Raw genomic sequence first — 12,830 nt, 5'->3', positions numbered from 1 at the left:
AAATAAATTAAAAAGAAAAACATTTCATAAGGATCTGATATTCTCTATCCGAATTGGAGCACTCGGGTTTCGGTTTCAAAAGTGCGTGCATGCGCAAGTCATAACGTGGGTATGAAAAGAAGTCCGCGTGAATGATTACGTACCAAACTCCCCATTTTTCGTGAAATGCATGGGATCCATCAGATATCACTGAAGGGAAGAAAAAAAATTATTCGGAAAAAAAGCACCTTTAAAAGCTTTTAAAAACGAAATCCCCAAAAAAGCACCTTTAAGTACTTTTTACAAACGCTACGCACCCTGGATTTACCGAAAAAAATTTCCACTTTATTTATTGCTTTTTGGACATTTCCACATGGTTTTTCAACTTCTGATGTTTTTAATATGTCATTACGACACGCAAATTTAAAATTTGAGTAATTACTTCTGGAATCACTCTATTCCATCATAAATCAATATCATTTGATGATCGTTTTAAACAACAGTAAGTGATTTTTCTGTCCATTTCCATGCTGTTTTTCAAATTCCTTGTGTATTTTGTGTTTTTAATGTGACAGGAAGAAACACTCATTGCAATTTTTCGCCCTGAAAACAGCTGCACTTAAGAATTACTGCCTAGTTTACACTTTGCTATTCTTTTTTTGTAGCTCAACCATGATATAAAATCAATCCACAATTGCTAAAACTTATGCTTCGCAATTAGCTCACACAACATCACTGTTTTGAATTAACATTTCTTGAATGGGTATTATGAATTCAAAACAAAGAGATTAAAAGACAAAACTCAATGCACATAAATATTCGAGGTAAGACATTTCACTACTTTTTTTTACGAAAATATTCAAGTTTTGGGTTAAAGTATATTAAAACATTGGATGCTAGTTACTATTTTTTAGGTGCCGTACCAAGATGCAACAATAATTATAACAGAATCACCAGACATTCAAGTTTTGAGAATGGGTGCATATTTTTGAATGCTTGAAATCAGTAAGCTTTGTTCATCTTCATATTGTTTAAAAGAAATTAAGTTTTTTTTAATATTAAGTAGAATACCTCTCTGGTTTTTATATCAATAATATTAAGTGAAAAATTAACAATTCTATTAAGTTACCAAAATTATGAATTTCATGATGAATTTCCATTAGAATATTCAATTTTTTGTTATATGTTTTTTCATTTATACATCAATTTATATCCATCTCATGAAAGACAAATAAAAGGTGTTTCACTGTAGTTAAGTTTTAATTACAAGTCTGTTAGATCACATTTTATAAACTTTCTATAGTCAAAATTAAAAGACAGACAAACTTAGACTAAATTTACTGAATACAAATAAAGTCCTCAAAAGGTTTTATCACTTGATGAAGAATATGTTTTTCTTCCTTTATATAAAAAAAAAACACAGTTTATAAAAAAACTGCTTTAATTTATTTATTAAATTAACACTGAGTTTTAAATTTTGGAATTATAAAAAGGAAATAATTCCAATCAATAGTTATAACACGATTACAAAATTCATCAAAACAAGATCATGTAAGTAGACAATTATTTTTAAAACTTAAAATTACAGTTAGAGAAACTAAAATTCAGTAAAAAAATGTACATAACAAACCTTAAGATGTTATCTAATTTCCAGGGCTACATACATTTGCTGAAAAATAATTAAATAAAATTTTTAAATCATGCAAAAATAATAGAAACAAATTCTTTTCAGTCAGGAACAAAAACAAAAAGTAAATAATAAACAAATGATTACAAAAGGGTAAATTATTAAAAGCATAACTCTTAAATTTCAATAAAAAAATATAATATGCCATAATCAACAAATATATAAATTAGAATACAAGAAAACTTGTTTATATTTCAAATAAAATAGAATTAAATTAAAAACTTGGCAAACACAGTCCAAAATAACATGCAAAAACAGTTCTTCAGTATAATCCAAAGTATTTGGGACAGAACCTACTCCTGCTAATCAAAATATTCATATTTCTCAAGGAAACATATCTTTAATTTATTTCATTCAAAAAACTTTGAAATTTGATTTTTTTTTTAAAAAATACATTGCCATACAGCGTTTAAATTTAATTTTAATATGATCATTTAATAAATGTCTTTTCGTAAGAAAAACATTAATTTTTTCTTCTTCTTTTGTACTACTACATAGAGTACTAATAGGTAATAGTACTCCTTCACTTCCTTTTGGAAATAAACCAATGGAACAAAGCATCATTTAATTTAGAATTGTTAGCTGATTTAATTTAATTAATTTTTTTTGAAAATTTTAAAAGAATTTCTCCTAATTGCATTCACATAAAACTACAATGCTATATAATTTTTTGCATAGGTAACATAATATGCTATCTTTTAGAAGAAGTGCTGAAGAAGACAGTGTCTAAGACAGTCTAAACTTAATTATAGTATATTATTCATTATGAAAAGTCAGATAAAAAAGCAAATAGAAAAAAAGATTTCCTTAAAAAAATAAATAAATAAACAAAAAGCAACCCACTAACAAATTATCTATTTGTTACTTACATAAAATGATTAATTATAGGATGAAAAGCAGAAAAAAAGAGTTATTTTAAATACCTCATGTACATTTGAGAAAAGAAAATTAAGTGTTTGTGCTTAAAAAAAAAAAAAAAAAAAAAAAAAACTGGGTTAACTGAGACATTTAGATGATCAAGATTCTAAAGCATGTAAATAATTTCTAAATTTTCTAGAAGAAAATCCATCAAAATTCTACATAATTTCTTTAAAATCAAGAATTCAATTTAAGCTAAAAGAATTATACAGTAAAGGTACCCCAAATTGCCTATCAAATGTATCTATTTTTATGGGTCTTACTGCCTTTAGAAACATTGCTATGAGTACTTCGCACTCATATACTGAAAATTACTTTTCAAACATTATATCAGCTACCCTTTCTTAAACAATTTTCCGTTCATAAATTCGTAAAGTATAATTTAGAATGAATAAAAAAATGTTTTGAAGGAAATAGCAGTTTTAAATCCATGTTAATCAGGCCAAGACTTTCAAAGGGTCTCTTATGAAAAATCACGTCAGTTATGTACACTGTATTTTTAACTACAACAACTGCCAAATGTTAAACCAGTATAAATATTGGAAAATAAAAATAAATCTACATAAAAATTTTAATAAAAAATTAAGGTTTAAAGTGTATAGATTTGGGCCATCCTCTATCAATACTTATAACTGCTTGTTCCTAATATTCAAAAACTAATAAATCTCTATAAAAAATTTTAATAGAAAAACAGGCATGTAGGTGCATAAATTTGGATTGACATTTACAGGCTACCATTTGCATAAAAATTGGTGGCTAAAACAGAATTATCAGGGTTCTTCCTTTTTACTACTCAAATATATGATTGACTAAGAGTGACTAAGATTTTAATGGTTATAGGACAGGATAATTGGATGAAAAAAATTCATTAAATAGCTATGATTTGTATGTTAATTTTAATTTATTAATATGTTTGCTAATTATTTATTTTTGTACCATTTGCATTAAAATAATAGCTAATGCATTATAATTTTACAAGAAAAACTTTAATAAAAATTCAAACAGAACAGAAATTATGTAAATTTTATGAATGCATAACATCATTAATTTATAAAGATCAACCAACATTTTATCAGCAATTTTTGCTAACTTTTTAATGAAAGTAAATAGTGTTAAATATCAGCATACAGTTTTACACTCTTTTTTAGTCTATGCTTAAAGATAAGAGATTAATAGTTTAATAGATGAGAAAACAATGGAAATCAGATGTTCAATTCTGCAAAAAAAGAAAAGAAGAAAAAAAAAAGACATACCTGCAACAGCTTTACTTTTTTCAACTACCTCTCTTGCTATAGCTCGATTCAAGTTAAGTAAATGAGCTCTGTTCCTCTTTTCTTCACTCAGTTTTTTGTGAATAGCTTCAGGTGACTTACTTCTCTCTTCAACTACATTCTCATAAGTTGCTCTGTAAGTAAATATACAGGATGAAATCTATTTGTAAGTAAAGCAACAAGTTCATCTATTAAAGTAGCGAGCTAGAAGTAGTTTGTCACCGAGGGTTTTGCAAGGGACATTTTTGGTAGTTTGCATTAACACTCCAGTTCAGTAACTTCGATTCCTCTACTGAGCTGATAAACCAATTGTAAAATTTCTGGTTAAAAAAGTTGGCAGTTTTTTTTGTTAGATAACTCACAGTAAGATTTTAATTTTTTTTTCAATCACCTAAAAAACAGAAGCTTTGTAAGATTGTCCACCACTATATTAGAGTTATAAGTTATTTCAGAACATTTCATATGTCTTGATTGGTCTGAATTTCAGATTGTAAGGTACTTTTGAAATAAATATATATTAAATTAGTAGTCTAACAGTTCATGGAGGGCCAAGGCTTACTGTGCTCATGCCAGTTTTTTGACCATGGGTACTCGGGTGCAGGAGCAGATGCTCCCCTTGGGTGATCTCTGCCGAATGCAGAACATCCAGTGTTTAGTACTGACTCATAGAAAAATAAATATAGATGCAGAAATTCCCCCCCCCCCCACATTTGATTTAATGAGGATACTATACTTAGCATGGAAGTTATTCTTTTACAAAGTTTTCAAACTGCAAATCAATTGAAAAATTAAAGTCCTACTTATATTTATTTTTATTACGAGATTTTTTGTTTATTCTTAAAAAAATCTGCTAATTTAAAAGCATCTTTCCTTTGGTAGCATCCAGTTAAATACTTTTGAAATAAAGAAAGAAATTGATTGGAATTAGTTTAAACAATTTAAATAAAAATTACATATAAAATTACAACATAAGTTGTTTAAGTTTAATAAGTTTAAAATTTATAGAAAAAGAGCTATCATTTTTTTAAAATAAAAATTTGATATGTCTCAAATTAATATATTTCAGCAATGGGAACTTTTAAGAAATTTAGTTTCACTTTTTATTAATGGAGTTTTTACAGATACATTTTGAAAATTTTGTTAAAGAAAATTTTGGAAATGTAGCATGATATTTGAACTAAAAATGTCAATAATTTAGGGCATTCCAAAACATTTAACAGAGAAAAAAAAACATATCAATTGATCAAAAACCATATGAAGACAAAGAAAATAATTTTTAAAATTTAAATTCATATTTTTTCCTTAAAACAAGGTAGAAAGAAGAGAAAGTATTCAAGCAGCCAAAATGACGAATCCCAGATACACTTAAAATTCTACATTATTATAATTACAAATTAAAAGATGGAGACAATTACAAATTTTTTTATTATAAAAAAACAACCTTTTTCTTAATTAAAAATAAACTTACGTTGTGGTTTCTGATAGCATTTTGCAAATATTCTCTGCCTTTTGACTTCTGCGTAACTTTTCCATCGCTGATAGCTGCTCTGGTTCTACTTCAACATATCTTTCAGGGATTTCAATTTTCTGAGGCAACATCAACTAAAACGAGAATAAATTAAAAATGCTCAAAACAAACATGGAGCAATTTTAAATATATTTTAATGTATAAGACAAGGCACTTATTTTTGAAAAACTTTTAGGCCAAGACATACCTCACGCTCAATAATATTATCATCAAATACATCACTTTTCTTTATTGTACTTCGCACAATGTCTGGAGTGTTTGCAGTTCGAAGACATCTTTCCATATCAACATCATCTCTAGATCTAGGTCTATCCTAGTTTTTTTGGAAGAAAGAAAAACATATCAGCATGTGAATAATAGTGATTTTTAATTTAAACTCATGAGACAGTAATTAAAGGGCAGGAGTTTAAATATTTCTTCCCTAAACTTTTAACATATATATTATAATTCTTGAGAAATAGAATTTTAAAATTTAAGAAATTACTTAGTTGGTCAAGAATGTAGGAAATTTAAAGTTAAATTAGAGACAATTTTAATGCTCATTAATAATAAGCTTTGTATTTATGAGCTTACATTTGTTATTTAAAAGTTTGTGATACGTTTATTTTCAGCAGATTTCAACAAATTTAAGCATTTATTTATTTTTAAGCTCAGGAAGATATTCCTCCTCCATTTACATGAGATGAAAATTTATGAAAAGGGAAACAGAATGAATAATTTTGGAATATAACCACATTCGAAGCATGTTTAAGAAAACATTTGATTTTATTTTTAAGTTTGCAAACTTATAAAATATAAAATGCCTGATAATGGGCAAAAAATGCAATCTGCAAGGAAATGAGAAGTAATTACCCATTGCTTCATTAGGAAAGAAGGGTAAACAACTGATTAAATTCCTTAAATTCTTCTTTTTTTAAAAAAAGGGGACAAAAAAGGAGAGATATTTAAGAGTCAGCACTGGTTATATTGCACTAATCATATAAATATGAAATTGTATTACAAAATAATCTGGAAAAAAAAATACCAGCTGAGTTACGAGAATTCTGTTAATTTAAAAAAAATACTTATTTTAAAGAATTATTTTAAAAAGAATGAGTAATAATAGCATGGATTAATATAATCATAGCCTGCATAATCTTTTAGAACCTGTGCCTATGGTTTAAAAATTGTAGATGTTAATGCTCGATCTAAAAATACCCAGTAATTATTCTTTATTGATTTTTTTTCAAAAAAGTACTTAAACATATTTATTAAATGTATGTACTTTTTTAAAGTATTAAAACCAGGAATCATGTAATCAGGAATTAAAACCAGGAATTAACAGGAATCATGACCTAAAACTGCTTCCAACAAAAATGAGTGAACAAGTTATGGTTTGGGGGGAAAAAAGTCGGAAACTTACTTTGAAATATTGTGAAAACTGAGGATCAAGCATATACTGGTATCCGCTGACAGTGTAATGCCTTCTTTTGGAGCGCTTCACAGGATATGCACGATCCTGACTATTATTTGAGGTAGATCTATCTTTCACAGTTTTGGCTGAAGTTCCAAATAACCGCTCATGAGCTGACTGGGTACTCTGAAATTACAATATATTTTACATTAGTAACTCCGACAAAGAATAATTAGGATCAGTGCAGTAAGAAAAATTTATTTTTTCCTGTCATAAAGTTCTTAATTTAAAATATAAAATCAATAAAATATAGAAACATTTCAAAAACTCAACAATATCATGATAAAATAACTAGTTTCTGATAAATAATGCAAAGAAAATTGTGAAAATCACGCATTTTTTGTAATTTAGAGCAACAATCGATATGGCAAAGAAAAAAATCTCTCTTTAAAAGAATTAGGCACTTTTTACAATTCCTGAATAAAAAAAGCACCTTTAAAATAAAAGCACTTTTATAAATAAAAAATAAGCACCTTTAAGCACTTTCTTAAAATGCTATGCACCCTGTGTAACTAAACAAAATATTGTAATTATAGTAATCCAAATATTTTAAAATTTTTGCTGCCGATCCTGCGACAGAGCGTGATGAAATTCTTCTTAGTAGTTTGTATGAATAAAACAGATCAAGTAGTCACAAGATGTATATTATCATCTAACTACTTGGGCAGAAAATGTGATATTTTTGCCCAACAATAATGTACTGTTTATTGAAATAAACTTATTGCGAATTTTAAAAGCTAAAAGGGTTGCTAATCAAAGAAAAGTTAATTTTGAAATTATTTTTACTGATTACAACTTTTCAAAGATAGATACTGCATAACCACCTTTTCTCAGCTGGCAGTGAATGTGTTAATCTAAGCGTTAAAAAGTTATGTTTTTTCAGAGCAAGTATGTTTCTGCTCTTTTAAAAAATATTTAAAATACTGTCTTCTCAACAATAATTGAAATTAAAAATAAATAAGTTAAGTACTAAAGGGTGAATTCTTAAGAAAATTGCTTCATTGCCGTAATTTTAAGTGTTGATCATTTCAAGGCCAAATGATACTTGAATATAGTTAATCATTATTTCGCAAGTTGAACTTATATTCGAACTGCATTTCTGAACTTTTTAACAAGAAGTGCCCAAAAAGGGCTATAAATAAAAAGACAAATTTGAAATTAAAATGGGTATTCAGTCAATTATACATAGTTTGTTGTACTTTGAATATTAGTTCTTAAAACAATATGGTATTAATCTTTTTACAGTGCAGAATATTTAAGTTTATTATGAGTTAACATAAAATTCATTGTGGCCCCCAAATTTAAAAGCAGACTTACATTTTCCCATTATTCTACTCAGAAAAGTTCGTGCATTCCGAAATTTTAAGAACGAATATGCTGAAAGAGAGGAAAGTCAAACATATTGAAATAAGAGAAAGTTAAAACCTACCGACTGGCGACTGTTATTGGAGGTTAATAACTGGATAGATGAGGGCCTTACAGCAGATGGTATGGTGACTTTGACTATAAAAGTTAACTTTGGTTACTAACTACATAAATTACTTTAATACAATAATAAACATGAAAGATATAATAATACATTTCACAAGAGTATATATTGTTATTTAGTATAGATTGTTAAAGATAAATTCTTTTTAAGAAATGGCACAAATTCCTCTAAAACAGTAAATTCTTTTTTAAGAAATAGTAAAAATAAGAGAATCACAATATAGTTAATTTTTTTAATACAACATCAGAAAAAAAGGCAAATGCAATTTTTATTTCAATGAATTTAAAATGACTGATTTCTATTTATATTTGAACATCACATGCAGTATGTCCTGTAATCATTGTCCTTAATGTAATTTTTTAAAATTCCCATATGTCATGGTAGCCCAGATGTTAGAGAATCAGAATCTGGTCTGGAAAAACCAGGGTTCAATCCTTGACTTGCACCTTCCCGACTTAGAACTCGTCAAAAATGAAGCAAAGAATGTTAACATTAAGTGTCACCAAATTATATTTAAGAGAGAATACCTAAAACAATAACCCTCTCAAAATGTGATTAATCACTTGTAGAGAGGCCAGGACTGAAAACATCAAAATAAGTTGGACTGCTGGAAGAAACACTAAAAGGTGATTATTAGAAACTTCTTTTTGTTTCAACAAACAATCTTAATGGTTTAATTGTTTTTCATTCACTTTTCTTACTAATGATTCAACAGATTTTTAGTCATTTTTATTTCTTTTTCGTTTAATTATTAACTTTTTCAACTCTTGATGTATTTTTAACTACTTCAATTTTGACCACAGATTCTAAAAATATACATTAAGGGCAGTCGTAACAGAACACCTTAAATAGTAATGGCATTTATTTTGAGAAAATTAAAATATACCAATTAATTAACATCTTTTTACATCAACTAATTTGTTAATTGACCATACACAACAATAAGATAAACATAATTTTAATTAGTTAATTAAAACATTTATTTTGAAGCAATCAATCAAAGGAATAAAATGTTATTACAAGTGGAAATTTTATTGAAAATTAAAGTAGCTACTTTTTCCAAAATAAAGGTTTTTAGAGAACAAAAAAGTTAAAAATGTATTGAAATATATACAAACCATCATCAATATCTAAATGATCATCAGAGGAGAGATCAGGCTCTTCAACCACCCACACAGATGACTGATCATCATAAGTAACACGTTTTTTATCTCTCTCACGGTTTCGTCTTTCAGACTGCCTTTTCACAATCCGAACAGTTTTTATTTCAGAGGGTTTTTCTTTTGGAATTATGCCTTCAAAAAAAAAAAGAAAAAAAAAAGTTAACACGTATAAATCTATATTTAAAAATGTTATTTGATAAATATCTGTGAATGTATAAGAATTATCAGGAATGCATGTTTTCCATGGCCCATAAAAAGGAACAAAATACAATAACTGGAAAGATCTTTTTTTGTAAATGATGAAAAAACAATATTCGAGTTATTTCTCTGCATTATGAACTATTAGAATGATAATGCTTGTTATACTGTGGGATAAGTTTTTGAAGTCTAGTATCAAGTCTGAGTCTGCCACCTGGGAATGAAGCCAGCATATCTCAGTTGTCTACATACTTGTGGGAAAGTTAAAAGTAAACTAAACTGGTTTTCTTAAAAAGAAATTCAGTTACAGAGCTGGATTTGCAATTCATTACTAGACTAAATAAAGTTACAGGACCATGATTTTAACTGTAGGACATGAAATCTAATTTAAGATAATTAATGATAAAGCAATTAAAAATAAACATTCCTCTAATTAATGTTTTTAAAATAAAATAGTATTGTATTGGTTTATGCGTTCTCAATTATCTTCACTTACTTAATTTATTGAGTCAGGGTTTTGCAAAAAGAAGTTTGATTATTTAATAATAATCAAACTTCTCAATAGCCAAAAGAAAAATCAGAACTGCTGCCTTAGAGAATATAATTTTGGATCCCAAACAAAATTTAGGTGTTTCCCAAAAAATGAAAAAAATTGAACGAATGAATAACTCTTACCATAAAATCGTTTCATTCTTTCATCAGCATCGTTTATGTCTTGCATTGAACACTGGTCGGAGGAAGACACTTCCAGAACACAGTTTTCATACAAGTTCAAACTTTCAGAGCTCAGAACTTTGCTGGTTTCCTCAGATGCCTAGAAATTAGAAATAGTTGTGTCACTAAAATATAACAACTGCATGAGAATTGAATTTTTTTAAATCAGTGTATGTAAAATTTAAAACTTAGTAAATTAGTATTTTTTTTAAAAATCTTATAACATAAATAAATAAAAAAGAAAAGGAAACCATACACTATTAAATTCTTCAGCATTTGCATACACAGGGATATCATCAAAATCCTTCTCATGAAGATTGGCTAAGTCTCTAATGTGCATCGTGTCCAAGTCAGTTTCCAAATATGTGCTGTGTTGTTTTTTACGAACAGGAAGAGGGGCGGAGCCTAATCACAACATAAAGAGAAAGATATATTTCACAGCACAGTTACGAAATGTATAAATGGAGCCAATATCTTACGTATTGAACTATAAAGAAAAAGCCTCCTGAGTATTTTCTCTCATTATATTCAAAGTTTATATGACATATTTGTAAGTTTTCAGAGATGTTATTTTTGGGTGATAAAATTAATTATAATTTGAAGAAATGAAGTCTTTGTCCAGTTATTACTAATAAACAGTTTTAGTAGTTTCAATTCACTATTAATAATGTTATATATAATTATCTAGTGCAAGTTTTACAGTGACAAAATTAGCAATATGTTCTAACAAAATGCTATAACAGCTTCACAAAAATCTTTAAGTTCTGTTTGAAGTTTTGTTCTCGTTGAAGTTTTTAAATTTCTATTTGGAATTAAGCTTTGCAGCAAAATTAACTTATTTCAAATACAGAAACTGCTTTCTGAAAATTATTTCTGAAAAAAAAGTCATAGAGAGTTACAAACTTTAGTTTCCAGAGTTTAAACCAATATTCTATACAAAATATCAAATCTTTTGCTATAAAAAAAAAAAAAAAAAATTTCCCGATAAATTTGAAAGATTTGGAATCTTTGGAAACAAATATTGTTAAGGTATTTATTTAAAATGCACTGACAAAGCATTTTTTAAAAAGGATAATAGAATAATTTTTGTGAATATAAAAAATAATGAGCTAATAATTCACTTTGCTTATAGAAAAAAGTTAAAATTCAAACCTGCAACTCCAGTAGGACTAGCTCTAACTTCTACACCTTTCCTGGCTTTCCTTAGGTGAGAATCTTCTTTGTCATCTGAAACAAAGAGGGGAAGAATATATTGACAAACCAAAAATCATACACATAATAAAAGTCTCAATTTAGTATTACATATGTATAAAGCTAAACAATGTGAAAAAATGCCTTGTTTGAAATTTTTTATTGTATTTCTATGTTTTTTTATTTCATTGTTGTTGTTTCCAATGACACTTGGACAAGCTAAGCCTATCCAGCCATTGGCCTTATGAATTAAGCCAGGAGTGACAAAAGAGCAACGTTAGGGTGAAAGGACAATTTAGTTCAGCTCTTTTCAAAGTGTGAAAAATATTTTTACTAATAATCTAATGAAAATGTGTTTAATATATTGATCATATAATTAATCATGTGTATTTTTTGGACGTAATTCTAAGGTTCTACAAAGGCTCATGTCAAAATTAAAAATTTCAAAATTAATTTTTTTCAAACACAATTTTTTTTTTTATAAACTTGGATAAAAAAGACAATTATTTTGGATTCTGGTAACAAAAGATCAAATCGAACTAGAAGAGATCAAACTTTAATCATGACCGTATAATAATAATAAAAAATATATATATATATATAATTATCCAATTCATAATTACTTTATTGATATTGTGTGGTAATAAAAAAATATGATTTTTTAAAACTAAAAAGAAATTGTTTTTTTTTTTCTAAGAAAAAGTTTATAGCTGATATAGCTGAAAAGTTTATAGCTGAGTTTCAGCTATTATTTATAATTAAAGTTCAGGTATGAAAATATCCAGCTGTTCTCTAAAAATGAATTCTGCATTTAAATTTTGATTAAGATATTTTTAGTTATTTTACCATTTAGAAAAGACAGCCTAAATGACTACTACAAATTTTTCTTTAAGTTATAATTAACAATAAAAAAGCTTGGACATTAAATTTTTCATAAATAAGAAGAATACATACCTAAAACTGCAGTGGGACTAGCTCTGATATCTGTGCAACTCGAAACAGTGGGATGTGATTCGCTTTTAAGTTTTTCAACTGTATTATTTATTTCTTGTCTGTGGTTTGCAAGTTCATCCAGAACATTCTGTACCCTGCAAAGCTCAGCTTCTAAATCAGCTCGATTACGCTGTGATTTCTGAGGCAGGAAATATAGCATTTTAATTTTTTTCAAACAAAGAATATTTAAAAAATACTAAAATGTTTTAATGAGTACACCTTTACACACTGGATAAAATTGTAAAC

The 12,830-nt window shown here is 27.3% G+C and overlaps 1 protein-coding gene across 1 annotated transcript in view; it reads right to left on the bottom strand.

The window, feature by feature from the left end:
- The window catches only part of LOC107436237 (uncharacterized), a 46,895-nt gene that overhangs the window by 2,161 nt on the left and 31,904 nt on the right, over positions 1-12,830 (bottom strand). Inside the window, exons 17-27 of the mRNA XM_043051047.3 lie at positions 12,546-12,723; positions 11,553-11,627; positions 10,657-10,805; positions 10,362-10,500; positions 9,444-9,620; positions 8,266-8,339; positions 6,786-6,962; positions 5,571-5,696; positions 5,324-5,457; positions 3,838-3,989; positions 1,610-1,648 (exon numbers count right to left, since the gene is read on the bottom strand). Coding sequence (XP_042906981.2) covers positions 1,623-1,648; positions 3,838-3,989; positions 5,324-5,457; positions 5,571-5,696; positions 6,786-6,962; positions 8,266-8,339; positions 9,444-9,620; positions 10,362-10,500; positions 10,657-10,805; positions 11,553-11,627; positions 12,546-12,723 — 1,407 coding nt within the window. The 3' untranslated portion in view covers positions 1,610-1,622. The remainder of the gene's footprint in view (positions 1-1,609; positions 1,649-3,837; positions 3,990-5,323; positions 5,458-5,570; positions 5,697-6,785; positions 6,963-8,265; positions 8,340-9,443; positions 9,621-10,361; positions 10,501-10,656; positions 10,806-11,552; positions 11,628-12,545; positions 12,724-12,830) is intronic.

This window comes from Parasteatoda tepidariorum, chromosome 3, assembly GCF_982258835.1.
Source record: "Parasteatoda tepidariorum strain Cologne lab strain chromosome 3, Ptep-v5.0, whole genome shotgun sequence".
Classification (NCBI taxonomy): domain Eukaryota; kingdom Metazoa; phylum Arthropoda; class Arachnida; order Araneae; family Theridiidae; genus Parasteatoda; species Parasteatoda tepidariorum.
The sequence above is the reverse complement of the archived record's forward strand: the minus strand, read 5'-3'. Positions and strand labels throughout refer to the sequence as shown.